This window comes from Nannobrachium achirus, assembly GCF_963921795.1.
Source record: "Nannobrachium achirus genome assembly, chromosome: 1".
Taxonomy (NCBI): Eukaryota; Metazoa; Chordata; class Actinopteri; order Myctophiformes; family Myctophidae; genus Nannobrachium; species Nannobrachium achirus.
In genome coordinates this window covers 65,553,922-65,580,460 of record NC_137810.1, presented here as the reverse complement: position 1 = coordinate 65,580,460, position 26,539 = coordinate 65,553,922, and the positions used below count along the sequence as shown (strand labels likewise).

Here is a 26,539-nt window from a genome sequence, read left to right as displayed (position 1 = left end):
CTCTACAAACGTACTAAACTCAACAGAACTTTGTACAGTGTCACCCATCATATACTGTACAGCTCAAATGCTACCAGAGGAGAAAAAACAAAGATCAGTAGGTAGGCCTATAGGTGTGCTGGGACGTCCCCTTGATCGATGCCTGTGTGTTGGTTTCCACAGTAGGCCTACAAGCTTTTTGTCCAGGAGTTCTCTCTGTGTCGGTGGCAGTGGCCGGCTAGTCTCATCCTCCTGACTGCTATCTCTATCTTCTCTGATACACTTGGTAGTTCCTGGTACAGACACTTGTTGTTATTTGTGCTCGTCCTAGTTGATGTTCAGTAGCACACGTATACATTCTGGTGTAGCACCCATCCAAGGACTTCTGTATAGGGCTTGCGTTAGTGTCCAGCATTCACAGCCATAGAGGAGAGCGGACTCCACGGTCGCAGAGAAGAAACTGATCTCTTGATTGTGAACAACAGGGAACCTTCTGTGACCATCAATGGTGGTGGAGAGGGGGGACAGTGGACACCTTCATGTTTTAGGGGTAAATTCAATCAACTGAAACCCCATTGATCAAACTGCTTACCTAAGAACTGTCCGTGATCGAATCAACCCTCTGTGGGTTGTGGGGAAGGTGTATACATTGCAGACACAGTGCCTGTTCCGGAAAATCCTGATGTCAGACATCAGAATCCGAACCTTTCGTGCTGCACTACCTGCTGCGGTGGGGAACGCGCGTGCCGAATTTGAAATAGGGAATGAATGCCCCACCCTGGCCAACTCGGGAACAATGTAAATATGCCTGTGTTGTCATAGGAGTGTGGGGTCATGTGGTGTACGTGATGTCAGAGCCTTTTATGAAGTGATGTCACAATGAGTCAGCGCTTGCGCCGATTTCCTGTCAACAATCAGCCCGCATAAGGAGAACGTTTCGTGCCGGTTAGGGAAAACCGCGCGTCGGGTCGGGTCGAGGCCCGGCACTGCACTCCGTGCCGCAGCGGGGAACGCGCGTGCCGAATCTGAAGCCGGTGGGACGAACGGTTCTCGAGATACGCGGATTACAGACAGACACGCAGACACGCAGACACGCACGCACGCACGCAGAGACTTCTCGCATTTATAGATAGATTAAGGCTCTGTTCCATTTAGCGTAGCACAGTGGTTCTCGAACGTTTTAATTTCAAAGACCCCATAACTCTGAGTGTATTGTACACTCAGAGTTACACGATACACACCCGTAAGGGACCATTTGAAGCCCCCTCAAGGAACCATGAGGGTCCCTGGACCACACTTTGAGACACTGGTGTAGCAGAGGGTTTCCAGTGAGCCAACAACATGCACAACATCAGCACCCTGACTCTGTTTGACCAGAATGGAACAGGGATGTGCTGGGCCCCTGATTCAGCCTGGGAAAAGGAGTTGAGAGAGGCCCTCACTGCCTTTCAGATTTCTTTGCCTTCTGTACGCGCCATACTAACCGATGAGCGGTTACTGTGATTTTAGGCCACTGTGGTGGAATTCAGATCAATCAATAATCATGAGAGAATGAGGAGACAAGACAATTATATTAGGTGGTGGTGTGGTCAAGTTTATGTAACATGATATCATGGACAGAAGTACAGTTTAACACTCTGGGCAGTGGTAAAGTAGTTCTGCTAAGAAGAATGGTCAGACACTAGAATTATACTGTGGCTTCAAGGCCTCTGGAACGAACTGTACCATAACAAGATAGGCTTTACCAAAACAATAACTACTCAGTCCTAGGTAGACATCTAGACTCTTACAAGCTTTACAGTATCAATGATGTGTCATTAGGCTAGATATTAATATAATCAATGAACACTTTATCTACTCTATACGTCACACATAATCAATCATGATAATCTCTAATCTACTGCACCGCCCAGCCCCTAAAATGGAACAAAGGTGGTTACCGTAATTACCAGTGGCCAACGTTTTTTTCTCCTGTCTTCTTTTTAATGTCCTGCCTGGACCGGCCGGGAATGGACCAGCCGTTCGCCTTCATTAGCGTCATTGGTAACACCTGTGAAGGACGTGAGGAAGGGGACCACTTTCCTTCCAATATGGCTGCTGTGCATAGAGCCTATTGGCCAAATTCAGCACCTGAAACCGTTGTACGACTGTGTAAATTGAGCTCACGTCTGTCAGTTGACAGACTGTATGGAGATTAAAGCCACGTTCACACTGCCAGCTACAAAGCGGCGCAGCATATCAGTCACTGAGGCGCTCGTTGAGGTCAATTGTACGCGTGACGAGCGAGAAAAATGTCAAGGAGAATGTAAAGCCTGGGGATAAAAGGAACACGGAGCTATATGACTAAATATAAATTCCCCATTACAAGCAGGAAGTGTGTGAAGAGAGAATGTGAATGGAAACACTTGGTGGTTTTGTAGCTGCAGTTGAAGAAACAACTGGGATTGTAGCTTCATAGGTTTTGTAGCAGCTAACAAACGTTGGGCGTTGAATATGGATCTTCATTTCGCTGGCTTCCATTGAAGGTGAATGGTTGCGACCGTCAGGGAGCAGTTTACTATGAAAACCTCCACCGGCCGTCCGTCCGTCCGTCCGTCACACGTCACACCTTTGCCCTGCTCATATCTCCGCATCAGTATGACATCACACCACATGTGTACACAAACCTTTGTGTACCTTGCTGTGGCAACAGTCTGTTGTTGCTGGTCTGTTAGTGTACGTTAGCAACCACCTTAGCAACCATGGTTTTACCCTAGCAACCAACTGTTTACCCTAGCAACCAACTGTTTACCATAGCAACCATGTTTTTTTTACCCTAGCAACCAACTGTTTACCATAGCAACCAGATACGCAGAGCAGGGATCTCCATATATGGGCATAAACAGGTGACATCACACTGATGTCAGATACTCAGAGCAGGGATTTCTCCATAATATATGGGCATAAAAGGGATTCTGTTAGGGATCTCCATATATGGGCATAAAAGGGATTCTGTTAGGGATCTCCATATATGGGCATACAAGGGATTCTGTTAGGGATCTCCATATATGGGCATAAAAGGGATTCTGTTAGGGATCTCCATATATGGGCATAAAAGGGATTCTGTTAGCTGTTAGTGATCTCCATATATGGGCATAAAAGGGATGCTGTTAGGGATCTCCATATATGGGCATAAAAGGGATTCTGTTAGGGATCTCCATATATGGGCATGAAAGGGATTCTGTTAGGGATCTCCATATATGGGCATAAAAGGGATTGTATCCCAGATGATGCCCTGTTAGGAGATCCACACTAACAGAATCCATATATGGTCCTACCGACAGCTGCTATAAGCCAACCCTGGCGATAAGGTCTGAGTCGAAGAAATGCTTCTTTCCTGGCAAGAATTGCCCCTTTATACTGTAGGGCTCGTTTGTGTATTGTATGACATCACGCCACATCATCGGCTGAGGACTGTGTGATGTCATCATATCTCCATATATGGAGACATAAGTTGCTCATGCCCAAATATGGGCTGGTGAGGTCAGACTTAGTGTGATGCGTAGGTTATCTCCATATATGGAGATTCAACTTCAATGAGTAACCATGGCAAACTGTCAACTGCCCGTATGTCTTGATAATTGGTAAAACAAACTTTTGGCCTATTTGTGGAGATAAGCGACCAACGGTCGCTTATCTCCCAATTAGGGAGTCTTACTGGTAGCCTGTTGCATTTGTAGCTGCCAATGTGAACGCAGCCTTATTGCGACCGTAAGGTCGCAGTTTAGTATGAAAACCTCCACCGGCCGTCCGTCGGTCACACGTGCGGTCGACCGCACGTCACACGTGCGGTCGACGTGTGATGAGGTCACGATGAGTCATCTATGCCCAAATATAGATTTCTAGGTCAGATGGCCCATAGAGTTTGTGATGTCAAACCTAGCAACCCAATATAAACAAACCTGATGTCAGACCTGAAGTATCCTTTTATACCCATATATGGAGATACAGAGATCTCCATATATGGGCATATTAGAAAGCCCATATATGGGCATATATACGGATGACATCAGGGATATCCATATATGGGCATAAAAGGGACAAGGGCTTACAGTTAAGAGATCTCCATATATGGGCATATCAGAAAGCCCATATATGTTCATATACTGATGACATCAGGAATATCCATATATGGGCATAAAAGGGACAAGGACTTACAGTTAAGAGATCTCCATATATGGGCATAAAGGGACAAGGACTGTTACAGTAGATATAGAGATGTCCATATATGGGCATAAATGAACAAGGACTGACAAACACTGAGATCTCCATATAACCTATGGGAATATAAGGGACGAGGACTGTCAGCTTGTAGACCTATTTTCTAAATATTGTTGTACATTAAAAACTTGAAATGGGTCGTTCTGCATAGTACTTGGGATTTGTTGATGTAAATGTTCACATAGAGTGTAATAATTGGTAAAACAAACTTTTGGCCTATTTGTGGAGATAAGCGACCAACGGTCGCTTATCTCCCGATTAGGGAGTCTTACTGGTGATCCTTACAGATTGAGGGCTATGTAAAGAATGATCTGCGAGGCTTCCTTCTATTTCTTATCTCTGCCAAAATATAAATATACTGTATATACGTACGAGTATGACTTATGAACTGTATTGTACGCCGTTTGCGAGTTTTTGTTTCGTTTTGGGATGAGGTTGCATCATAGAGGGTGGGCAGACTTGGCCAGACTGACGGGAAGGTCCGGGCTGTTGTTGAGTGGCCTGAGTTGAGTTGCAAAACAGAGTTTTTATGCCGACTGTTATCGTTGCTTTAAATGGAAAACTACAGCAAGGTGGCATCAGCCCCCCTTCACTGCTCTCACTTCCCCTCTGTGTCCTTTTGCCTTGACACCTGCAGCCATCGCCGCCTTCAAGAGGCGAGTCATTCACCTCTGCATCGATCAGGGGTGTCGCGCCAAATTCTGGGCCCTGGGTACAAGGATTCACTCACATTTTGTGCTTTAACTATTGAAAAATAGCAGATCTACAAGCTCAAGATCTAAAAGCTGCGAGCTTGTAGATCTGCTATTTTTGAAAAATCATGAAAATGTGTGGGGCGTCTGAATATTTCAAATCCTTCTAAGGTTTTTTGAAAAACCTACGTTTCTATGTCAGTGGTGCTCAAACCTTTTCATGTGAAGGACCCCCAAAATGATATGTATTTGGCCACGGACCCCCATCTCAAAATATTTAGTTCCAGGGACCCCCCAGAAGCAAAATTTGAGTTACAAATGTTCGTTTAAAAAGTACATAATATATTCAAAGATTTGCACACATTTTCAAGATTTTTCAGAAATAGCAGATCTACAAGCTCGCAGCGTGAGCTTGTAGATCAGCTATTTTTCAATAGCTAAAGACAGGCCCCTCCACCTTGGGCCCTAGTAACTCAGTCCCACTGTCCCCCCCTTGTGACGCCCCTGCACCTCTGCACTGATCCTGTTCCCCCTCAACCCCCCCAAGGCCCCTCGTAGTGGAGATGGACGCCTCTGACACTCTGGCATTGGGGGCATTCTCTCACAACAGTACTTTTTTTAAAGCATATACTTTGGAATACTATGGTATTTTTAAAAGCAAGTACTCCAGGACTTTAACTAGAGTCCAAATGTAGTTGAATAAGATTTAGGAGTATCTATCTATACTTTGAGTTCCGGGGTTCAGTACTTTGTCCACAGACTGTCTGCTGTCATGTTTGAGCATTTTTAACCATGTGAAGCCTATAGTGTCTCAAATCCTGGGGCAAATGTTCAGTGAAAATAGCAGATCTGTAAGCCCACAACACGACACATGCGTCCGGTTGTGAGCTTGTAGATCAGCTATTTTTGGTGAAGATATTTGGCATAGAGGGGAAAAAAGGAGGGCCCTAGTACAGACCCCAGGGAGACTCCGGTCAATAAGTATATCGTCACTGTCGGGCAGAAACCTTGTATCTCCAAGTTTCAAATTTGTATTTTTTTTTTCGCAAAGCAAAGCCCTGCTTCACCATACAAGGCTGCCGCACAAAAGTAGTGAAAACAGCAGATCTACAAGCACACAACGCCTCGCGGTGCGAGGCGTTGTGTGCTTGTAGATCGGCTGTTTTCACTAGTTTAAATCATTTTTAAAATGATAAATACAAAACAAACGGTTTTGGACATACAAGGTTTCCACCCGACAACGACGATATGGGGTTTAAGTGGTCAGAATGCCGATTCCAATGCCTTCTCTCATAACATTGTGAAGAACTTGACCCATGGGTACAAAGTGATGTATTTATGAAGCTGTAGCATAGTTTTGTTTTCAACATGAATACTGTACAGCATTGCTTGTATACAAATAAAGTTTTGTGTGAGGCTTTTTCTCTCTGCGTTTGTGCACTAGGAATTGTGTGAATGCATTGGAAGCACCGAAAGAAATCCAACAGCTGAAGGAAAATGTCTGTGTCCGTCAATGCTGCATTGTGTCATATTTGTCACACAATGCTTGAAAGTAATATGTGTCAATCTGAAGGTTTCACTGAGACTTTATGTGTAGGCCAGGGGTGTCCAAACTGTTTTCAAAGGGGGCCACATTAGAAAATATTAACACTCCCAAGGGCCGACTACAGTATCTCCTGAAATCATTTACTTTTGGTCGGACCATAACAACGAGGGCTTGGCGCAAAAAGGGTGTAAGTGACATTTTCAGAATTTTACAGGAGAGCAAAAACAAAGTTTTGATTGACTGTAACTTTTTTTTATTTAAAACAACATACGTAAGCAGTCTGTACCTTTATACAGATTAAGCTAAAAGGAATTGATATTTTAATAGTTATATATATAAAAAAGTACAAAACTATTTTTAAAAAACAAGCTCCCAATGTGCTGCAGAGTGACACATTGTGATCTTTTAGATCCACTGTTTTTGGCAAAGAGAATTGGGGTTAGAGAGAAAAAAAGTGGTCCAAAGTTGCAACTGAAACCCATTTCCCTAAAGCATAGAGTTTTTACCTAACAACAGCCAAGTTCTACATGAGCTGAGCCTGTGACATCAGGCCTGATGGATAAGGATTGATATCAATATGAAATTACATTTTAGTGTTAGACAACACTTTCAGTTTTAAAAGTGTCAAGGTTATTTTGTTTTGATCTGATAACTAACGCACGTGACGAGATGTCTCCACTCCAGGTCTGTACAAAGATGTTGACCAGGGAAATGATATCTCAATAAATGTCAGACTGCCCAGGACACTGGATAACAAAATGCCAAACATACTATCTGGCCTTACGACTGGGGCCAACAACACGAAAACATCTGATATCCATTGTCATGCTTAATTGTCCAATCAGAATGTGACTAATGTATTCTGTAACTCCATATATCTCTGAAATTACGTTTGGTATAGAGAGAGAAGCTACGATGGGTGATTTTGCTCTACTGTACTTGCTGTACTGTACAATTTGAACTCTGGAACTATACTTTCAATACAACTAACACAAAACGGAATTACGCTGGTGTGGACATTCATCATTTCTTGTGTGGAGTATTTTATTATGGTTGGGGAAAACTGTTTATCCATATGGAATATTATTTCTATTTCCATCAAGGCCTGTCCCAAACCCAGGGTCTGTCTGCTCACCCGTACACATAACTTACATGTGCATTTGCTCACTGCTCAGGCAGGCTCTTACATGTCAGAGAGAGAGAGAGAGAGAAAGAGAGAGAGAGAACTGACATATTTGCATCTCATTTCCATGTGTGTGCGTGCGTTGGGGGGCAACACCAGGACAAGAGAGATGTATCGCTCAAAACAAACAGATAGTGATCACAGATCCTCGAGGGGGTTGAGTCGTTAACTGTTGGAAGTTACCGTTGTTCTGTCAAAGTAGACGAGGGCTAACGGAAATCACGATGGTGAAAGTATAATGACTCTCAGAACTGCCTGTGTTTTTTTGGGCCATTTTCTTTGTTAACAGGTATTATCCATGCACCTCCGACTAATCTTATAGAAAAGCTCCCAAATTGCTCTTTGTGTGTCTCTCTTCCAAACAATCGTGACATCACCCGTTCTGCCTCAGGCTGTTGCACTGGAACATCAATAGGCCTACCTATAGACGGGTTTCTTGTTTACAAACATTGAGACTAAATGCACAGGTGACTGTATCATGTAATCAATTCCGTCCAATCCCCAAACTTGTTGTTTTGGGGAGCGCTGGTTTCATTCTATATGTGATAGGGTGAAAGAGGGTATTATTATTTTTCCATTTTTATTTCTACTTCCTTAAATACGTTTTGCTGTATTCTATTATTTCTGTTGATTCTGAATGCACATTGTATTTGCGTTGCTTGTATTGTGTTAATATTCCTCTTTCCCCTAACCATGTTGTATTTAAGTGAATGAGGACACATGGTAGGATAAATGGTGGGAATGGCTCAGCAAATGCAGCGAGGGCTGACATCACCGCTGGCCAACCGAGAAGTGGCTGGGCGGAGCCACTGGGTATATGAATGAACAGCGGGCTCAGTTGCGAGAGAGACTCCAAGCAGAGAAGACGTGTGAGAGGCGAGCAGCAGCCGGGTGGGGGGGACCCAGTACACGAGCATAGACGAACATTAAGTATACCGTATAACGAACTGTGAGCGATCTGTTACCAGTGTTAGACCAGCCACGGAGAGACGGGCCTTCACCAACCAAGTCCAGCATTCCATGGAGTGACGGTGCTTGGACTGAGAGAGTGACGAGCCTGGCCGGGCTGTGCGGAGAGGCGATCTCAGTGTGACGTGCCTGATCAACGCAGGAGGCAAGCATCACGCTTGCCTTTGTGTGTGAGTACCGCTTTGTGTCACACTGCCTACAATTTCCTGCTGTCCTTGTGCATAGAACGATCGGAGCTTTGGAACAGTTTATCTGGCGGTTTCCTCCTGTGATTTCAGATTCACTGAAGTAGACGTGAGAAGTGACGATTTCCTGCTGTCCATGTTCACTCACTGAAGACACTGGGTCCCCGGGGTTGCCTTGCTGAGCTGTGGTTGAGTACAAGTAGTTACGCTGTCGTGCTGTCGCTAAAGTAACAGAGCACGAAGTGTGAGAGGAACTGAGTAAATGACACTATTGAGCTGGGGTTGAGTAATTAAGTACGAGTAATTACACTGTCGTGCTGTCGCTAAAGTAACTGAGCATGAAGTGTGGGAGAAACTGAGTAATTGTACTGTTGAGTTTTGCTGAGAAATTAAGTATAACGTATCAGAGTGATTACACTGTCCTGTCCTGTCCTGTCACTAAAGTAACTGAGTAACCAACACTGTCGTACTGTCGCTAAAGTAACAGAGTAATTGAGTAATTCTACTGTAGCGCTCTGTTCGCTTTGTGGCTTTCCACGTTGACGATGATTGAGTACAAGTAACTGAGTATAACGGTGGGAGTAATTGAGTAATTATACTGTAGCGCTCTGCGCCCTGTTCGTTTTGTGGCTCTCAACGTTGACGTGTGATAGAATACAAGTATCCGAGTAACCGACACCCTGTGTCTACTGTTGGGTTTTATCGTTGTTCCCTGCCTGGGTGATTAGTATTCTAATGTTTTACTTTTATTATTAAATCGAAATAAAGTTGTACCCTTATCCATTTTAATACCCCTTTTAGATCACGGTTGTTAGTGGCGCTTTTAGCCTAGGGTTTTGTTCTTTTTCTTTTCTTTTATTAATTGTACTTTGGCGGAGATGCCTTGTAAAGGGACTTAAATTAAATTAAATTACCTTTGTAACCCCCTGAAACTCTGTTTGGTCTCAATCTCTCTCCGGGGTTTACAATCCCCAAGGGTTGCTCTCTCAAGTATACAACGAACCTGTGTTACCCTAGAAAGAAGCCTTTTACGGTTTCGTTGGTTTAAACCAACTGGCGTTGTCCGGCAACATTCTTTGAGCATTTTGGTATAAAGTACGACACAGACAAGTAATGGCATATGGATATTTATTGCATTAACGTATTCTGAACTTGAACCAGTTTAAAACACTGGCCGTTAATGTGAGGGTTGGCCGCCTTACATATACTCTATGGTTTCATTGGCTAATTTTGGTACCGACCCTCATTGTGACGTGGACCAGAAACCCGTCTATAGGGTTTGGGCTGGGTGAATTTCATTAGAATACCAACAGCTTGCGCAGTCTTTTCAACTGTTACAAGAGTTGAATTAACAATCAGGATTTTAACTCTGTGAAAATTGGGTCAAACGGTTAACATCACATGGCCAGAATGACTTGCAGGTGGATAACTACTCTATGCTTTGTTCCTGACTTGGCCTCTCCACCTTCCGCTGAGTCAGCATACTGTGAGTCTATTCTCCAGAACGATAGCGATAAAATCAACCAACGAACTCGTTTCCTACAGAGGATCGCCCCAATGGTCAATTTCAACACACTGAAGACCATAGCTCAGGGGTGGGCAGCATATATTTCCAGAGGGCCATACTGGTTCGATAGAGTGAGTGAAGGGCCACACATTGTACAATTGAATTGAAACACAGAAGTGCTGAATTATATTAAAACTGCATGAATTTGGTAGACATGCCAGACTACTTTACAATACGTAAGGCTACTTGCTTTCACAACTTAAAATTGAATCTGAAATGTTTTCAGCTGTACTGTAGATATCACTCTGATGTACTCTGGCCTTGTACAATAAAAGGGTGGCTTGCATAAAACAATCCACTTGCCGTATCAACTATTAAATTAGCCTATAAATTTACACTATCTTATTTGATATGCACCACTCCATAGGTCACTGATAAAACGCATTGCATTATATTATAAACAGCTGTTTCACTTTCATTATCATATACCGTAAATGTAACACTTTGAGTACATACGGATGGAGGAATGCAGGTATAGTACTCAAATGGTAAATATTAATTGGAGTCAAGATTTTTGAGGGGGTAATTTTGTTTTACTTGGAGGACTTGGAGGGCCGGATTGAGATAGCCAAAGGGCCGGGTCCGGCCCCCGGGCCGTATGTTGCCCATGTGTGCCATAGCTGGTGCAATAATCCAGCCCCTCTTTGACTACGGAGTCCACGTATGGTAGCCCTGAAAATTAAACTCTAAACAGCCCAAAATAAACTAATTAGGGTCCTGCTTAACCTTCCCTATCAGACTCACCTCACCGCTACTCACCAATTAAGAGTGGGGTGGCTCAGAGTAGATGACAGAGTACAGCAACTTGCAATGGGCCTGGTGTACAAGATACACTACACCACTATGATACCCAAGTACCTGTCAAAATACTTTATAAACATTAAGGATGTCCATAATTACACCAGAGGCAGCGCCACAGATCACTTTCAACCCAGAGTCAAAACCAACAAAGGGTCAAACTCTTTTTTTCTGCTATACCACCAAAATGTGGAAAGCCTTACCGAAGGCCATAAAGGAGTGTGGATCACTAGCATCCTTTAAAATTGCCCTGAAAAACCACTTACAGGCAGCAGCCGTTCGCAACTGGTAAAAAAACTAACCTAGCCCAACCCTACCCTCCCCTGCCCCTTCTTTGTATATTACTTACTGTTTAGACTCTTTTTTTTGTTCTCTCATTTTTCTTTTCTTTACATATCTACTGCATAGTACTGTGTTCTATTTGTCTGTCATTCAATGTTATATGAGATACTTAAATGGTTTCCTGTGGAAATAAGCTTAGTCTTTTCATGGATCTCTTTTTAGTAGACCTTGTACCAGTGAACTGTACCGTCATGAAACTGTACCTTTTCCTATGCAAACTTCTAATAAAGTCTTCAATCAATCAATCAAAGCCCCCTCCTCTCTCTCTCTCTCTCTCTCTCTCTCTCTCTCTCTCTCTCTCTCTCTCTCTCTCTCTCTCTCTCTCTCTCTCTCACACACACGCACCATAGGCGCTGAAGGGCCGCGGCACCCCGCGAGATCAAGCCGAAATTAACACGTACAGCTTTGTTTGAGGGGAAAACACCAGGGGGGCTGGTGTGGGGGCTGTGGGAGCGATAGAAACTAACATTGGGAGGCGGAGTGCTCCCATAGCCTATTTGCATGTTGGGAGGCGGCGGCGACGGGAGGCGGCGACGACGGGAGGGGGGGGGGGGGTAGCGCTCGATGCCTCAGCACCCCGCGCCTCTGACACGCACGCGCACGCACGCACGCACGCACACACGCACACACACACACACACACACACACACACACACACACACACACACACACATCCTTGAATCCATCCCTCAAAGCATTTATCCCATGTCTTCAGTGCAAGCAATCAAAGCTGCTTGAAGAGGCATGCAGGTGTTTTCCATTGGGATAAATAAACAGTAAACCAGGTGCTTGCGTGCAATTGGGGGGGTTAACTGTTTGCTCTCTCAGAACTTGTAGCTCAGTGCATATGGATAAACTTTGAATATTCCTGATAACATCTTCTAAGCCACTCACATACAGTTTATTTTCACTTGCTGTTTCTTTTTACTGTAGGCCTATGATCATCAGATTGAATATAGTTTTTCTAATCCCTGGTAATTTGCAGCAGAATAGTACTTAAAAAAAAATATATATATATCTATATATATATATATATATATATATATATATATATATATATATATGGGTGGGTGACGTGACATAGCGTTTTCGCTGTCCTCAGTGTCAAACATGTATAAATAAAAAATATATTTGTCAAAAACCTTCTGAATATTGTGCAGGACATTAAGCTTTATGTGAATTTACTGTACTCAAGATTAAAACATTTCATTCCTCATTTCTTCAGAATTTTCAACCAAACATGGCAAAACTCATATGGTGTGACTGTCCCGACCTTGTTTCTCAAAGTGGGAACTTGAATAAAACTAAGAAAAATAATTGCTAAAATTCATTTAAAAATGAATTTATAGGCTCACAAAAATGTCTATTTGTGAGCCTATATCTTTTCAAAGTCAAAGCATAATGTTTTCAGTCATTTCTGATCAAAAAGATTTTGTCCCCCAAACCAAAATCATTTGGTGTGACACTAGTTTGGAAAAATGAAACAGGCAATTATTTGGACACCTATTGGCTAGAGAGGTCCTTCTTCTGTAAGGCTATTCGGCACTCCCAGCACAACTGCAAGACAGGTGTCTGAGGTGAGTTGTGATTTTAACATTTTCATGAAATGCCATCTTGTTGAAACTTTGACAAGTGTGGCACTTCTGGATGTCTGTTGGTGTGACACCTTTTCATTAAAAAAAGCCTAAGTTATTTGAAGTTTTGGTCATAATTCCATGTAGATCTAGGTTGCTTTGTTATAGCTAGCATATTGTTAGCATGCTAATGTGTACCTAGTAGCCTCAAGGTAAACCTAAATGCAGAAAACGTAATATGGTGTGACACTTTTATCATAATGGTGTGACATGGCTGCTTGTCACGCCATATGACTTGATTGTCACACCATATGATATACTGTATTTAACTACAGATATAACAATAAATAACAAAGTCCCATGTTTCTTTTGTCCATTTAAACATTTGTTTTAAACATTTTTACATAAAATGTAATTTAGCTTCATTCAGTGATACTTCAAATTCATCAGACAGAGCAGAAACCCCTTCACAGAAACCTTAACATATTGTTTCAATCTAAACAATATTTTCTCTTTGTCTTAAACTATACATTCCATTTTCTTGTGTCAGTTGGAAAATGACAAGTGCTGAGATAACGAGAAAGTACAGGGAGAAACTAAACAATGACCCAGCAAGGAGAGAGGAGCCAAAGGGGCGAGACTGCATTTTCTACGAAGAGCAGGAGGTTGTCTGTGGCATAGCAGAACCGCAACAAGGCAGCTGGTTTGCTACCCTCACCAAATACGACTGGCTGATGTACAATACAGTCTAAATGTATAATCTAATCTGATCTAATACTTTTGTACTTTCACTCACTGGACTGGACAGTGGACAGTGTTAAGGTAGGACCCCAGACAAAAATAGTGAAAATAGCTAATCTACAAGCTCTCAACGCGTTGTGCTGCGAGAGCTTGTAGATCAGCTATTTTCGGAGTTGCCAACACTCTTTAGCTAGTAGAGATGTGGTGTAAGGTCATGATTCCTAAATACATTTTAGAGAAAGTTTTGTCAGAATAAATGTAAAATATGTTGAAAGATTGACAACATGGGCCTCACACAGAGTGTTGATTATGAAGTACAACAAACTGCTGAATAAAGTCTGATTCCAATAAAATATCTAAAAACAAAATGTGTTTCCATAAGGTTGAGAGTGAGTAGAACAAAAGTAAATAATTTTTATGCCTGCTATTTAAAGTTTTTTTAAAAACACATTTTTTGGGGCGTCACGTCACTGAACCATATACTGTATGATTGCGACCGTCAGGTCGCATTTACTACCAAAACCTCCACCCGCTGTCCGTCCGTCAGTCAGTCCGTCCATCACACGTCACACTTTTGCTCATATCTCCGCAACAGTTGCCCCGATCCATGCCAAATTTTGCACACACACTCCTTGCCTGCCAAACTACTACCTCCATCAATTCTCACATGCCCCTCTTCTAGCGCCACCATGAGGCCCATTCTCTTGGGATATTTTGAGTGTTTTCAATAATATCCAGGTTCATTCCCCACACAAATGCAAAGTGAAAGTACTGTATGCATCTGTCCGTTTGGTTGATGTGCTTTCTGTTTTTTACCACTTGTCACAGAGCCAAGGAGGTGGCTGTTAGATAGTAGGCTGGATGTATGAGGGTATAAATGTGGGCAACAGAGTGAAGCCTTACAGACAATTAAGATTGTTTCATCGGGTTTGGTCCAGAGCACAAAGAAGGAAGTTTGATCTTACGTTCAGTAACTGGCGAAAGTAAGTACTTTTATCTTTTGCTTACTAAAGGAGTATTCACCCCCAAAATGACTTTTTTTTCTAATGATTAGTCATACCATAGAGACTTGAGTTCAATAATACTTTTTTGTATTTGTCGCATTCCTAAGACAAAAATGTGATTATAGTAAATTTTCCCCCATTGATTCCGGATGGGGACCCAAATCCATGGCCCTGTGTGTGTGTGTGTGTGTGTGTGTGTGTGTGTGTGTGTGTGTGTGTGTGTGTGTGTGTGTGTGTGTGTGTGTGTGTGTGTGTGTGTGTGTGTGTGTGTGTGTGTGTGTGTGTGTGTGTGTGTGTGCGTGTGTGTGTGTCTGTTTAGGTTTAGGTTAGTTTATTTTGGTACCATTTCAGACAATGGATACAATGCATACGGTGGTTATTAGGCACATTCCAAACAGTCCAAAGGGTCCAAAAAGGTATAGGCGGAAGCCATAGCTTATATTGCCTACCCCATTTAAATTAAAATGTCAAATATTTAGCTTATTTGAATTTACAAAACTGAAAAACAAGAACAAAAAAACTTTTTGTAATTATAAAAAACCTTTTATTAAAAAAAGCTTTTTGTAAATGTGTGTGTGTGTGTGTGTGTGTGTGTGTGTGTGTGTGTGTGTGTGTGTGTGTGTGTGTGTGTGTGTGTGTGAGTGAGTGCGTTCGCGTGGGTGTCTAACACTGATATGTTTTTAGTATATAAACTTTACATTTTGTATGCTGATATCCTTGTAGCCACAGTGTGTCATGTGTTAAATGTAACCCTTAGGTGGAATAGAAGAACCTTCCATCAATCATGGATGATGTTGCTGCACTTGTAGTTGATAATAGCTCTGGGATGAGCAAAGCAGGGTTTGCTAGTGACAAACCATCATTAGTCTTCCCCTCCACTGTCGGACAGCCCAAAAGACATCAGGTGCATTACCACACACACACGCACGCAAGCACGCACGCACGCACGCACGCACGCACGCACGCACGCACGCACGCACGCACGCACATACACACACACACACACACACACACACACACACACACACACACACACACACACACGCTCAGTAGGCAGTTGGCAGTTGTTTGGAATGTGGTTGTTTGGAATGTGTGTGCGTGCGTGCGTGCGTGCGTGCGTGCGTGCGTGCGTGCGTGCGTGCGTGCGTGTGTTTGCGTGCGTGCGTGTGTTTGCGTGCGTGCATGCGTGCATTTATTGTGACTGAAGTTGCAGTTTACCATAAGAAATGTCACAGCTTGTCTCTGTGTGTTTACACATTTTTACAGTCTATGGGTTGGTTCCCTTGACACATCACTGTGACATCACAGGTGATATCACAGGTGACATCACCTATACTAATATATGTAAAAGTCCATATATGGGTATTCCCCAGAATCCCATTTATGCCCATATACAGTACAGTAGGAGGATCCCATCATCGATATATATATCACTGGCCAGATGGCCAAGACATGGCCCATATCTGTGTGGCTGGATCTCCATGTATGGTCATAAAAGATATTGTATGTTGTGATGTCATGGGAACCACTCTAACATAATCCCTTTTAGGCCCATATAGTATGGAGATCCCTGATGTCATCAATATTAAGCCCATATCTAACAGGATTTCATATGGGAATGCCCATATATAGAGGAAGACAGCCTATATCTGTGTGGCTGGTTCAGACAGGGATCTCCATGTATGGGCATAAAAGGGATGTACTATACAGTACATGGATCTCCATATATGGGTAACTGGTCCGATATACATCACTGGCCAGATGTCCAAGAATTGGAGTGACCTTTTCGCTTCTTTTCTAAACAACATACACCTGGTTTTCCAGATCTGACAAGGACACCAGGTGAATTGTGTATCAATAACATATTTCTGTATTTAGAGTGATGGTGTTGATCTTGTTTCTCTCCTCAGGTAGCGGTAGGGATTGAAGTGAAGAACATCTATATAGGAGATGAAGCCCTGTCGGAGAGGGGGTTGGCCCTCACCCTCAATAACCCCATCAAAGATGGCATCATAACCAACTGGGATGACATGGAGGAGGTAGGAACACAGAACTACATGCAGTAGTACGACAAATCACTGCTCACTGAGCCCTAAACTCTATACTAAACCACCTGTAAGACTCCCTAATCGGGAGATAAGCATGTATACACGAAAATGTTGTCTGCAAAAAGCAACCGCATGGTGGCGCTAGAAGAGGGGCATGTGAAAATCAGGGGCCACGGAGTGTGTGTGCAAAGTTTGGCATGGATAGGGGCAACGGTGCCGGAGACAAGAATAGGGCCAAAAGTGTGACGTGACGTGACGGACAGACGGAGGGACTGACTGACTGACAGACAGCCAGTGGAGGTTTTCATAGTAACTTGTGACTTGACGGTTGCAATCAACACCACAAGCTTTACTATATGCTCAATGAATTCCTAAAAGCATTTCCACTTTGATTGATTAATTGAAGAATTTATTAGAAGTTTGCAATAGAAAAAAGTACAGTTTCATGACAGTACAAATCACTGGTACAAGGTCAACTAAAAGGAGATCCTAGAAAGCAGAGGCTTATTTCCACAGGAACCACGCTTTAAGTATCTCATATAACATTGAAAGACAGACGGATAGAACATAGTACTTTATCTAGGATAATATCAGTTTCAAAAGCATAACATCGAATACAAAGGCAGAAAGAAAAAGAAAAGGGGGGGGGGGATGGGGGCTTAGTCTATTTACAAGTCACGGGTAGCAGCTGTCTGAAGGTGACTTTTCATACCAATTTCGAAGGAGGCTACGGATTTGCTCTCTTTGATCCATATGGGGTGCCACGAATGCACAAAATGTGACAGTTTCATGCCAAAACATGGTGTGAAATGTGTGAAACTGAAGCCTCTTTCTGCTGTGTAGATCTGGCGCCACATCTTCAATAAGCTTCATGTGAACCCTGAAGAGAATCTGCATCCACTTCTGCTGACAGAGGCTCCTCTCAACCCTATGGCCAACAGGGAGAACATGACAAAGGTGGAGGCAAACTCTCTCTCTCTCTCTCTCTCTCTCTCTCTCTCTCTCTCTCTCTCTCTCTCTCTCTCTCTCTCTCTGGTCATACAGTACCTGTTATACCCGTTGCCCAATTTGGGCTTGCAAAGCTGGTGTCATACTGGGCTGCCCCTCCTCGGCAGCCTTTTTGGGAGGGTCGGGCATCACAGACAAGTGAAACCAAAAGCCACAGCTATAGTAGCAGGGCTTGACATTAACTTTTTGAGGCAGAGTGTCCTCTGGACAAGTACATTTCCCTTTCACTTGTCAAGGCACAAAAGTCACTTTGTTAATTTGCCATTTTTATTTTATTTCTTTGGACAAATAAATAAGACCCCCTTAGTCCCCCCTAAGACCCTCCATAGTACAGCACAAAGCTGCTAGGAGCGTCACAGAAAAAGTGAAACCGAAAGCCACAAGTACATTTAAAAATGTTCCTTAAAGCTTGTACGATGCATGCATGCATTGAGGCTCAACTTTATTTTTTTATTTTATTTTTGCGCTGCAGAAAGGCTCATAGACATTAGGCTTGTGCTGTTGTCCGGGACAACTAATAAATCCTTATGAACAAGTTAATTAAAAGTGTACTTGACCCTGGGTAAAAAAGTGGGATAAAGATTTAAGGAAAAATCATTAAATATACTTATACTTTTTCTGTGATGCTCCTAGCAGCTTTGTGCTGTATGCAGACTATGGACTGTGGAGTGGAGGGGGCCAAGGGGTCTTATTTATTTGCCCCCAAAAAAGAGGAAATAAAGAATAAAAAAGACTGAAATGGCAAATTGACCAGTGACTTTTGTGCCTGGACAAGTGAATGGGAAATGTGCTTGTCCAGATGACACTGTGCCTCAAAAAGTTAATGTCACCTCTCTCTGAAGACGTCCTCATTGTTGAAATCAGCTGAATTACTGCATGTAAATATTTCATATTTATATATATATATCATAAATATTTTCAAGTGTATCAAAGGTTTGATTTTTTCATCATCTCTAGATCATGTTTGAGACCTTCAAATTCCCTGCCATATATTTGGCCATCCAGCCAGTTTTGTCTCTCTACGCCTCTGGTCAGACCACTGGTAAGTGTTACTTTACTTCTGAAAGCCTGCAAATATACTGTAAGCAATGGACCTGTAAAGGCCCTATCAGAGTACAGTGTGCGGTGATAAGTCATCACCGCAGTGTAGTTTTCTAGCTATCACCGAAAAATGTATTACAAAGCCCAGGTGATAGCTAGAAAACTACACCGCGGTATGACTTATTGACTTATCACTGCAGACTGTACTCTGATAGGGCCTTGAGTGTCCATTTGTGTGTGTAACAAATGGATAAATGAACACTGATTGTACTGCGTATTAGACCTGCGCCATAGACAGAAGGGTTGCTGTATCTGTATTGCCCCAGTGACTAACTGAACTCCTTGTTTCTCCAGGTATTGTGGTGGACTCTGGTGATGGTGTGAGCCACACAGTGCCCATCTACGAGGGCTACGCTCTGCCTCATGCCATCCTTAGAACAGAACTGGCAGGCAGGAAGGTCACTGATTATCTGATGGAGAGACTCACTGACAGTATGTACCATTCTGAGGTGGGAAGGGAACCAATGCCATGTTTGATCTGTGCGTGTGGGTGCATGTGTACGGTGAAAGATAGACACCCGCACATTGTCTTTGCTTGCTCAATAAAGAAAAACGTTGCTAAACTTGCAACATTTCGGCAAAGTCCATTTCGGCGAAGATGCGCAACTTGCGCATTAATGCGCAAGGCATCTTCTCGCTGGATGCCTGAATATGGTCTTTGACCGAAACGTGCCAAGTCATTTAATAAAAGTGTTTCTTAAATGAGCGAGCAAGGACAGTGTGTGGGTGTCAATCTTTCTCCTTACGTGTTGTGGCAGCTCTACTAGTGCACCTGTTGTAAGCCTTTTTATCAGGTGTGATTTAACCCTAACCCTATTGAAATGGACTATCATAAAGGTATCTTAAGTAAGATCAGACCGAAATTTCTAAAACCCCTCCCTCTTGTACAGCGGAGCAGAATGTGCGCAGAATGAAGGAGAAACTCTGCTTCGTTGCACTGGACTTTGAACAGGAGCGTGCTACCTACACGTTGCCAGATGGGCAGGTGATTGATCTCTGCTGCCCTGAGATCCTCTTCCAGCCCCTTCTCTACGGTTAGTGTAGTGCTGATGATAGTCCACTATGAATCTGGGTAGTAATGACAGGAGCTACACTCCTGTTCTACATTCATTCACATGATAACAAGGAATTAAACAACAATGTAACAACCATTACATCTGCAGCCATTATTTGGTTTGCAAAGCCATTTACAATAAAAATAAGAATTGATACAATGTGGCTGTATGATAGAAGAGTTAGTAATATTGTTAAAATGAATGTCTGCCAGGTCTGTAATATTACATTCAAAGACTTTCTTGACATATTCTTAATTTACTTTACTTGCAGTGTGCAGTCTCTGTTGTGTTGTCCTTGTGTTGTAGCCTACCTTCAGCAGTTTTAACAAAGTGGAATGTTGGACAACTATGTGTTTCTGTTGTTCAAATGTATACTGTCGAACTGTAATTGAAGCCTTATTTTATTATTGCTAATCTAACATCATCTAATCAATGTATCTAATGGTTTGAATCTAAACATCACACAGAGTAAAGGTCTCTCCTACCTCAGGTATGAGTTCCGTGGGAATCCATGAGACGACCAACAACAGCATTATGAAGTGTGACGTGGATATCCGTGAGACTCTGTACAACAACATAGTGATATCAGGAGGCACCACTATGTTCCGAAACTTTGCAGAACGCATGCAGAGAGAGATTACTGCTCTTGCTCCTCCCACCATGAATACCAGGGTACATGGACAGTCATATCTCTAGGACCAAGGCTACACTAATCTGGATCTTTTTCTAAACTCAGATTTTCGTATATGCGCATAGAATAATATCTAGGTACACACAACAAAAAATATCTAGGCCTAACAAAATCCATGCCTACACAAATCCACTGAATCGGATATTTTTGTAAATCTTCACTTGTTTATCAAAAGATCCGGTTTAGCGTCCGAAATCTCCAGCTTCGTGTGGCTGCAAGCCCCAATCACACAACAACATGTGAGATTAGAAAATGATCCATGGGTCGCCCGCTGGCCTAGTGGTCAAGGTGCATACCACATGCTAGGCTATGATGCCTGCTGGTGTTGCCGGTTCGATTCCCAATCCGGATGACCTTTTCCACATGGCATTCCCCATCTCTCTCTCCATTTCCTGTCAGTCTACTATCCTATCAAATAAAGGCATAAAAAGCCCAAAAACAAATCTTAAAAAGAAAATGATCCATATTTGTGTAGCCAGCGCCTATCTCTATAGATACATATGCAAACCAAGTGCCACATGTACTGTAAGTATACTGTTACCTGTACTCATCCATTAAACCTAGGCATATCCACTCCTTTTTTCCCCACTATTCCAAATCTCTTTGCCCAAAATATAGGCTACTTAGATCATAAGTTCACTCGAGAATATGGACACTCGGTTCATATGCTTTCTGGTCATTTGACATTTAAGTAGTTAAACGACCTGGTGTTCTGGTTTGTTTGGCCCATGATGAACTGGGAAACACTATTTCAGTACCGTATGATAATCAACTTGCAGAGACTTGCCCAGATTGCTGGCCTAGCAGTCCAGGCACTTATAGGCTTAATGTAGCCTGACAGTGCATCGTGGGTTTGAGTCCCGTTCCCGACGAGTCAATCAAGGCAGAAAAGCCAAAAACACATTTTGTCAATTTATGTTATTCCGTTTTAATGGATTATTGGTGCCGATTCATTCGAAAACTCAAGCGAAAAATGTCCATCATTTACCAACCATGTGATTATTGTTACACACCTTTGGTGTCTGTCTGAGTGTCTGGGGCTACCAGCGCCACCAGGAGTCGGGTTTGAATAAAACACATTTTTGGACACCATCCTACAGATTTTGTCGAAAAATCACGCAGATCGGTACACAGTATCACTAATAGCCATATAAACGAAGTGTCTATTTCTTACATTGATGCTCCTATATACTGTATTATCATGCAAGCGCCAGTTAAAGTTACTTTCCATCCCTCATATACTGTGTGCACAGTGCACACCCCATAACCCACACAATGCACATCATTTTGGAGCTCATATCTCCGAACGGGTAAGGGCTAGCCTAGTCTATATAATTAGAGATCATGTATTTGTGTTCTGGACGTAGCCTATTGTTCAAATGTCTCCCTCTCCCTATTCCTCCAGGTCATTGATCCTCCTGAGAGGAAGGACTCTGTGTGGATGGGTGGTTCCATCCTGGCTTCTCTCACCACCTTCAAGAAGATGTGGATCAGCCGGAAGGAGTATGACGAGTACGGTAGCTCCATCGTCCACCGTGTGTGCTTCTAGAGCCCAAAAGAGAGAATAGACGTTTGCCCGGTGTTACGGACAAGGTTATTAAAGACTACATTAGAGTGGGGATTTGCATTGGGTTCTATTGCATGTGTGCACGCCTGTCTAGGTCCCTGTCTGCAGATTCCTGCTGGAGGAAGGTTCCTGTCACTCTGCCACCTCCAGCCAATCAGAGCTCGGTCCGTCCCCTATAAAAGCACCATGAAGAAGTCAGTCATGGCCGCTGTCACTGTCTGAGGAGTTATGAGAGTAGCTTAGTGACAGCGTGCCCACCGGAGCAGGTGTAAAATGTAGCCAGCTTTGTTAGCCTTTTGTGTATGTACAGGTTGCTCTTCAGAGTCCACGTTAACAGTGGTGAGCAGGGGTAAGTTTAGTAAGTATTTTCATAGTTGTAGCATTCACTCTGTTAGATCATTTAGGGGGCTGGGTTACCACTCTGTACACGTTTTGGTTAGATTAGGTAGAGCAGTCAGTTAGGGAAGTGTTGGGTGTTAGTAAGTCAGTTTTGGGAATTAACATTGTTAGCTCAGGAGTAGAATTGTGTTTTGTTTGTTTCCCATGTCGGGTGCCCGCCCCGCCCTGTCTCACCACTGAGAAAGCAACCTTTAAACTATATTCCTATTTACCTGTATTATCATTGACTATTGTAATAAAACTACTTTTTGGCATATACCACCTTGCCTTTGTTACCCCTGCAAACACCCCTAGGCCCTGTGGGCGTAACACCGGGACCCAAAACTAGTGAGAACAGCAGATCTACAAGCTCACAACGCGTCACTTTGCGGAATGGAATTTCTTGTGTTTATTGGCTTAGGGCACGGTCATCATGAAGGTGGATTCTGCCAATGCTTTTCAATGGGAATGGAGATGTTTGTTGCCAAACTTACCATCGGTGGATTTCTGAGATAAATAGGCTAAATAAATAAAGCTCCGTTACCATTGAAAAGCATTGGCTGTAAGTTCATAGTGGCCACTGTGGTAAATCAGCCAACAACCCACGACCCTCGAATGGTAAATTGCTTTTCTACCATCTAAATGAAAGAAAACACAGTTGTAACTTGCAAGGTTATTTAGTTACAATCATGATGCAACACACCAGTGGGCGGGGTCCATGAGCCAACTCAAGGTTGTTGACTGATTTACCACCAATTTAAGCCAATCAGAATCCAGTATCTGAACATGTGACCAGAAAAAGTGGTAGAAAGAGATATTTTTTCCTTCCCGATACATATTCACATCATAGGTTGATACAGTGCCTATCCAAGACCAGTGGGTAATAAAAAATAATAATCTACAACAGCAGTGGTTCCCAAACTGGAGGTCTGGACCCCCCAAATGATTTTGGGATTCCTCCATAGTGAGGTCCTCTCTGCACGTCCCTCTGGGAAGAGACCCCATGGCACACCAAGGACCAGATGGGGGGGTGGGGGGGGGGTTAGGCTACATCTGGAAACGCCTCAGGATCCCCCAGGAAGTTGCCAATGTTGCTCTGGAAAGGGAAGACTTGGAAATCTCTGTTGGAACTCTTATTCTAAGCTAAATGTAACACCTCAAAAAGTGCTTCTCTGGGTGGGGGTCCCCAGTTCAAATAGGATTATTTTGGGGGGTCAACCTGAAAAGCCTTAATAAACATTTGCAGACAAAATCTATTTTGTCGACTATAAATCATATGATATGATCCAGTAACACCCTGAAGAAGGCGTTTGCCGAAACGCGTTGGTGTGCGTTATTTTAATGTTCTAGCCCATTAATAAATAAAGACCTTTTATTACTAAATCCACCTGAGTGTCTGGACCTGGACTTGTGTGCCTCTGTGGCTCATTGTATTCCCTTTCATGAGCACCGGTGGTTTGAGGGATACCAGTAGCGCCCCTGCTATTTTCTTTCTCTGTAAATCATATATGTTTTCGTCGCCTAAAACTAAAGCTTTTCAGGTGACTAAAATATGAAATGTCATTCAAAAGACTATGACTAAATTAAATCAAATTTTGCATGACCTGTCCTTTCTTGTAGTCTACATAAGCCATCTCATCATCCAGAGTAGAGACATTATGGCATCTTGGGACTGAAAGCATCAATACACATTTTGTTACAACAATATATATTTTTTCCTTTTTTCCACAAATGTTTTTTGGTCATGATTTATTCACACAGCTGGTTTCTTGGAACCCTTTAAAGCGTTATTATTCCATCATTTCATCTATTCTTAAAACTGAAAGGTCTGAACTGTTCAACCAGCAGATGGCACTATTGACCATTGTATTTGAAAGACAAAGCAATGATGGTAATACACGGTAGCCTGACTGCAAGCGCCAGACTCAATCACACACTTCGTTTTAGGGGGTGGTGACTGGTGATGTGCGGACTGAAGTATCAGGCTAAATACAGGGGTCTTCAAAAGGGAGTCCGGGATCCCTAGGGAGTCCACAGAGTTACTGGGGGTCCTCCGAGTCATATAAACCTTTTTTGTCTCCTTTTTTATATTATTCACTTGAACCCTAGTGTTCATATTCTTAGAACCTTCACCTAAAATAGGAGATCTATAAGCTCACAATGCTTTGGTGTAGAGCGGAAAAAGAGCAGACTAAGTACAGAGTGAAAGGTCAATTTATTAAGTAGGCTATTGATGGTTCAAGTGTGGTTAGAAAACACATATTGACATGAATCTAAAATATACTGATGATCGTGCTGTCAAACAAAACAATGAAACTATAAGGAATCTATGAATAAGTTGTGGGGGTCCCTGCTTCATCTCTCTCTCAACTAAGGGGTCCTTCTTGGCCTGAAAACCTTGAAGACCCCTGTGGTAATATGCTAGCCTGATTTCAGACAGAAGCAATCCACTCAGACAGAGGTCGGGTCTGGGTCTATGGGCTGGAGCCAGGCTAGTAATACAGCTATTTAATATGTATTTTAGCTAACTCACGAATGCATATTAGGCTACTTACAGAATCTGGTTGAACACATTTGAAGAAATGTGCATGTTGACCCATCATATATAGCCTACAGCTCAAATGCTACCATTCGGAGGAGAAAAAACAAAGATCATTCAAGATATCAGATAAACACAACGGTAAAATATCTAGTTAGTGCTTGGTGTGAACAGCTCTACAAACGTACTAAACTCAACAGAACTTTGTACAGTGTGACCCATCATATACTGTACAGCTCAAATGCTACCAGAGGAGAAAAACCAAAGATCAGTAGGTAGGCCTATAGGTGTGCTGGGACGTCCGCTTGATCGATGCCTGTGTGTTGGTTTCCACTGTAGGCCTACAAGCTTTTTGTCCAGGAGTTCTCTGTGTCGGTGGCAGTTTCCGGCTACTCTCATCCTCCTGACTGCTATCTCTATCTTCTCTGATACACTTGGTAGTTCCTGGTACAGACACTTGTTGTTATTTGTGCTCGTCCTAGTTGATGTTCAGTAGCACACGTATACATTCTGGTGTAGCACCCATCCAAGGACTTCTGTATAGGGCTTGCGTTAGTGTCCAGCATTCACAGCCATAGAGGAGAACGGACTCCACGGAGAAGAAACTGATCTCTTGATTGTGAACAACAGGGAACCTTCTGTGACCATCAATGGTGGTGGAAAGAGGGGACAGTGGACACCTTCATGTTTTAGGAGAGGGGGGACAGTGGACACCTTCATGTTTTAGGAGAGGGGGGACAGTGGACACCTTCATGTTTTAGGAGAGGGGGGACAGTGGACACCTTCATGTTTTAGGAGAGGGGGGACAGTGGACACCTTCATGTTTTAGGGGTAAATTCAATCAACTGAAACCCCATTGATCAAGCTGCTTAACTGTCCGTGAATGAATCAACCCTCTGTGGGTTGTGGGGAAGGTGTATACAAGCTGTGAAAGACATCAGAGATGGCTTTTTAAATACATTATAGGTTGAGTGAGAGGACATAGAGGTCTTGGAAAGATGCTGCTAGGCTTAATTGCTTCTTCAAAATACATTTCTGATATATGTATTCATCTTCTGCATGAACAGTATTATTTTCCCCACTACACAGACAGCATACAAGTTGTCTGATGCTTTGAAGGTGAGAATATGTTTCAAATCACCCTAACGCTGATTCTTGGAAGCCATGGAAGCATAATCAAGTCATAGCCTCAGCAAAGTCGATAACTTCACAATCAAAGTGAGGTTGATACTGTAATAACAAGAAAATACTAAATCACCTATTGTATCTGGGTTGCAGCTTTGAGGCAAACCTTTCCAGTGAAAAGATTACT

At 42.8% G+C, this 26,539-nt stretch overlaps 2 protein-coding genes across 2 annotated transcripts in view; both read left to right on the top strand.

Annotated features, from left to right (window-relative positions):
* The window catches only part of LOC308289415 (actin, muscle-like), a gene marked incomplete at both ends in the record, with an annotated part of 35,677 nt that extends 15,299 nt beyond the window's left edge, over positions 1-20,378 (top strand). Inside the window, 4 exons of the mRNA XM_080731105.1 lie at positions 18,854-18,938; positions 19,292-19,429; positions 19,888-20,031; positions 20,359-20,378. Of these exons, the coding sequence (XP_080587231.1) occupies positions 18,854-18,938; positions 19,292-19,429; positions 19,888-20,031; positions 20,359-20,378 (387 nt within the window). The remainder of the gene's footprint in view (positions 1-18,853; positions 18,939-19,291; positions 19,430-19,887; positions 20,032-20,358) is intronic.
* A 166-nt stretch (positions 20,379-20,544) lies between these two features.
* LOC308289404 (actin, alpha skeletal muscle-like) lies at positions 20,545-22,292 on the top strand (the record flags this gene model as incomplete). The annotated part of the gene is made up of 2 exons (XM_080731095.1): positions 20,545-20,724; positions 22,149-22,292. The coding sequence occupies 2 exons, from the start codon at positions 20,545-20,547 to the stop codon at positions 22,290-22,292; spliced, it is 324 nt and encodes a 107-aa protein (XP_080587221.1).
* Between the last annotated feature and the right edge of the window lie 4,247 nt (positions 22,293-26,539).